The 3,013-nt window shown below is 43.3% G+C and overlaps 1 protein-coding gene across 1 annotated transcript; it reads left to right on the top strand.

The window, feature by feature from the left end:
- Positions 1 to 391: 391 nt before the first annotated feature.
- Positions 392 to 2,403, top strand: LOC149157014 (type IV inositol polyphosphate 5-phosphatase 7-like). The gene is made up of 4 exons (XM_089444940.1): positions 392 to 1,399; positions 1,612 to 1,805; positions 1,956 to 2,064; positions 2,233 to 2,403. The coding sequence occupies exons 1-4, from the start codon at positions 392 to 394 to the stop codon at positions 2,401 to 2,403; spliced, it is 1,482 nt and encodes a 493-aa protein (XP_089301066.1).
- The last annotated feature ends 610 nt before the right edge of the window (positions 2,404 to 3,013 follow it).

Genomic DNA, 3,013 nt, shown 5'->3' with positions numbered 1-3,013 from the left:
CCACGAAAAACTTGTTATTGCCGGGAGTGACTGTTGATAGAACCCAGATGGAGCATACCTGCTCGGACCCACCCCAAACGAGGTTTTCAATTATGTTTTTTAATTGTGGCGAGGGTGGATCACACAGTTTGCCAGCTGTGACCTCATCTGCATGTATTACACTTCCCCAAGAGCGCTGACAGGTCTGTTTATGAAACACGGGCCTCTTATTTCTCTTCGCCTCGGTTCCGCCGAGTTTCTCAAAACCCACGATCAGCTTTTCGCAAACAAATGGCAGCCTGCCGCTGCTAAAAGCATTTGACATATAATTTTGCGAACTTCGCATTTTCTCCGTTTGGCCCTGTCAGTGCCTGGAAATGCTCTCCCGATACAACTGCAAGCACAACAGGGAATGCATCCTGTTTCTGGACCAAGGACATTGTCTGGTTCAGGTTTCCTTCAGTTGGGAAAGCAAACGCCACAATCGGCAGCAAAACAAGGTCAGTTGCACAGTCAAGGATTTTCACAGCAATCATTGTCAAAGCAGCAAACTTCTCAAGTGGTTCCTCAGCAACAAATACCTTCTGTGTCAGGAACAAACCATCAAGTTCTAATATCTTCTCCATCCTCTCTCCAGCAGCAGCAGTTGCTAACATCTGAACAACAAACATCATCTGGCTCCACGTTGTTAGCTTCATCATCACAGCTACAACAGAGGTCAGTTCAACCTCAACAGACTGCTCAACGAAGAAGCCTTTTTTACAGGTTTCAAGAAATTGTTCCTTTAAATGCAGGGAATGTGCTGGGGGCAGAGAATAAAGGTCTTGCTGCCAAATGGCTTAGCCTTATTCGGAAAACACTCAATAAGTCACAGCGTGACGGCATCACCAATTGTAGAAGCTCTTTATCACCAGGTTGTGCAAAGTCCACGGACATGGTAGACACAATTATAAGTTTGGATTCTGATTTTGAGGGTTCAAGGTCACAGAAGAACGACCCTTTCTACCATAGGAGATCATTTCAGGTCCTAGGCTGTGGTTCCAAAATGGATGACGATTCTGCCAATAGGCAGCCAAAATTGCAGAGGAATTTCAGTGTTTCTGATCAAATGTTGATGGGCAGATCTATAGTAAGGATAGATTCTGATAATACTATCAAATCTTTGCACTCAGATGATGAATATGTTGCATGCGGAGCAGATTCGCCTTCAGCTTCTACTATGTTTTTCTCTCCGCTGCCAGATAGCCCTGCAGTGGGTGATAGATCTAGTTATGGCCAGATGAATTACTGTTTAGCTGCCAGCAAGCAAATGGTTGGTATATTCCTCTCCGTTTGGGTGAGAAGCGATTTGAAGCATTATATACGCAATCTCAAAGTGTCCTGTGTCGGAAGGGGCCTGATGGGTTACCTTGCCAACAAGGTGAGGCACATTTCTGTCAAAAAGTGATTCTCATGTTTTATGATGTTGCATTTTCTGTTCCAAACATGGACAATGACGTTTTCTGTTTTGCACCCCTAAGAATGTTTGATTTTTACCCTAGTCATTGCTGAATGCACATGACGTCTTTGAGTTAACAAGGGTTTAGAGCAATTTCTCCAATTAAACATATTGATTCAATCATACTTTTGCAGGGCTCAATATCAGTTAGCATGATTCTCCATCAGACAAGCTTTTGCTTTATTTGTAGCCATTTGACTTCTGGCCAGAAATATGGCGATGAGCTCCGGAGGAATTCTGATGTCATGGAAATCATAAAAAAGACTCGCTTTCCACGGGTTTGTAGATCTGCTGGAGAGGATTCACCTGAAACTATTTTGGAGCACGAGTAAGTTTGAATTGAATACTTTACAAGGATCATCTTTTTGTTCCCACATCATTGAGTTGAACTTTAATATTTTAAACTGTTTCTGAAGGATTTATGTTCTACTTTGCTTATTGCTTGAGTCCATTCTGATATTGTGGATAAAATTTGCAGTCGAGTTATTTGGCTTGGAGATTTGAATTATCGCATTGCACTTTTCTATTCCTATACAAAACAACTTGTGGAAAGAAATGATTGGGAGGCACTGCTGGAAAGTGATCAGGTACTGATATGAAGTTGAAGTTATTACTTTGTATTAGGACTCATTAAGTGATATGGAAAATGACGGGAATGCATTACTCAGTTACTGGCATTGCACTTTGCTATTTCAATTGGAAATCCCTGCAAATGATTTCAAGGGAAGGACTAAAACCAACATATATTTTAGCAGCTTAGGATTGAGCATGAAGCTGGGCGTGTCTTTAGAGGTTGGCACGAAGGGAGGATATATTTCGCACCCACCTACAAATATTCCACTAATTCAGACCAGTGGTGGTCTGTAAAGTGCTTTAAAAAAATAAAAATGAAAAGACGTCCATGGACCATGTGGGCCCTCCCATGAGCGCCACATGCCTCGCCTCCTCCATAACGTAGCATGCAGGGCTTAAACCATGCCCAAGGGAAAAATAAATATCACTTGGCACCCATGGCGACCATTCGGAGGACCCACGTGCACCCAGCTACTATGGACCCACCTGCATGTATTACACGCGTTGATGTAACAATCAGAATCAGGAAGCCGGGCAAGTTGAGGAAGGGGCGGGCATTCGAATCATTACGCTCGCAGGGCAGAACAACAAGCCACCATGAATTTGTCGAACAACGGAGCCACCATGAATAAGCCATTTCTGTGCACATTGATACGCTCTGTTAAAGCTGTGCGTGCGCTAAGGATTTTGATAGTGTGCAGTTGGGTTCTGGTTTGGTAGCTTCATCGGTAGGTCTGAACGTTGGAGCCACTGCAAGGTAATGTATCATTATGTGCCTAATATGGCTAGATTTAATTGCTTTCATACATTCTGGATGCACACTTATTTTTGCTTTGTTTTGTGGCAGGGATGTGCAGAGATTTGCTTCAGGAAGGTCCCTCTCTGTCTCCATTGATGAGCAACAACAATGGTTGCAACATTATAATCGACTGGTGGCAGGAAGAAGCCTGCAGCCATTTGCGG

This window comes from Pinus tabuliformis, chromosome 9 (assembly GCF_031772625.1).
Source record: "Pinus tabuliformis cultivar Carrire ecotype Pingquan chromosome 9, CPIR1, whole genome shotgun sequence".
Classification (NCBI taxonomy): domain Eukaryota; kingdom Viridiplantae; phylum Streptophyta; class Pinopsida; order Pinales; family Pinaceae; genus Pinus; species Pinus tabuliformis.
The sequence above is the reverse complement of the archived record's forward strand: the minus strand, read 5'-3'. Positions and strand labels throughout refer to the sequence as shown.

Coding starts and splice junctions, on each gene's coding strand:
- LOC149157014 (XM_089444940.1), top strand. CDS start 392: ATGCATCCTGTTTCTGGACCAAGGACATTGTCTGGTTCAGGTTTCCTT. Junction 1,806..1,955: donor GAAACTATTTTGGAGCACGA/GTAAGTTTGAAT, acceptor TAAAATTTGCAG/TCGAGTTATTTGGCTTGGAG. Junction 2,065..2,232: donor CACTGCTGGAAAGTGATCAG/GTACTGATATGA, acceptor ATATTTTAGCAG/CTTAGGATTGAGCATGAAGC.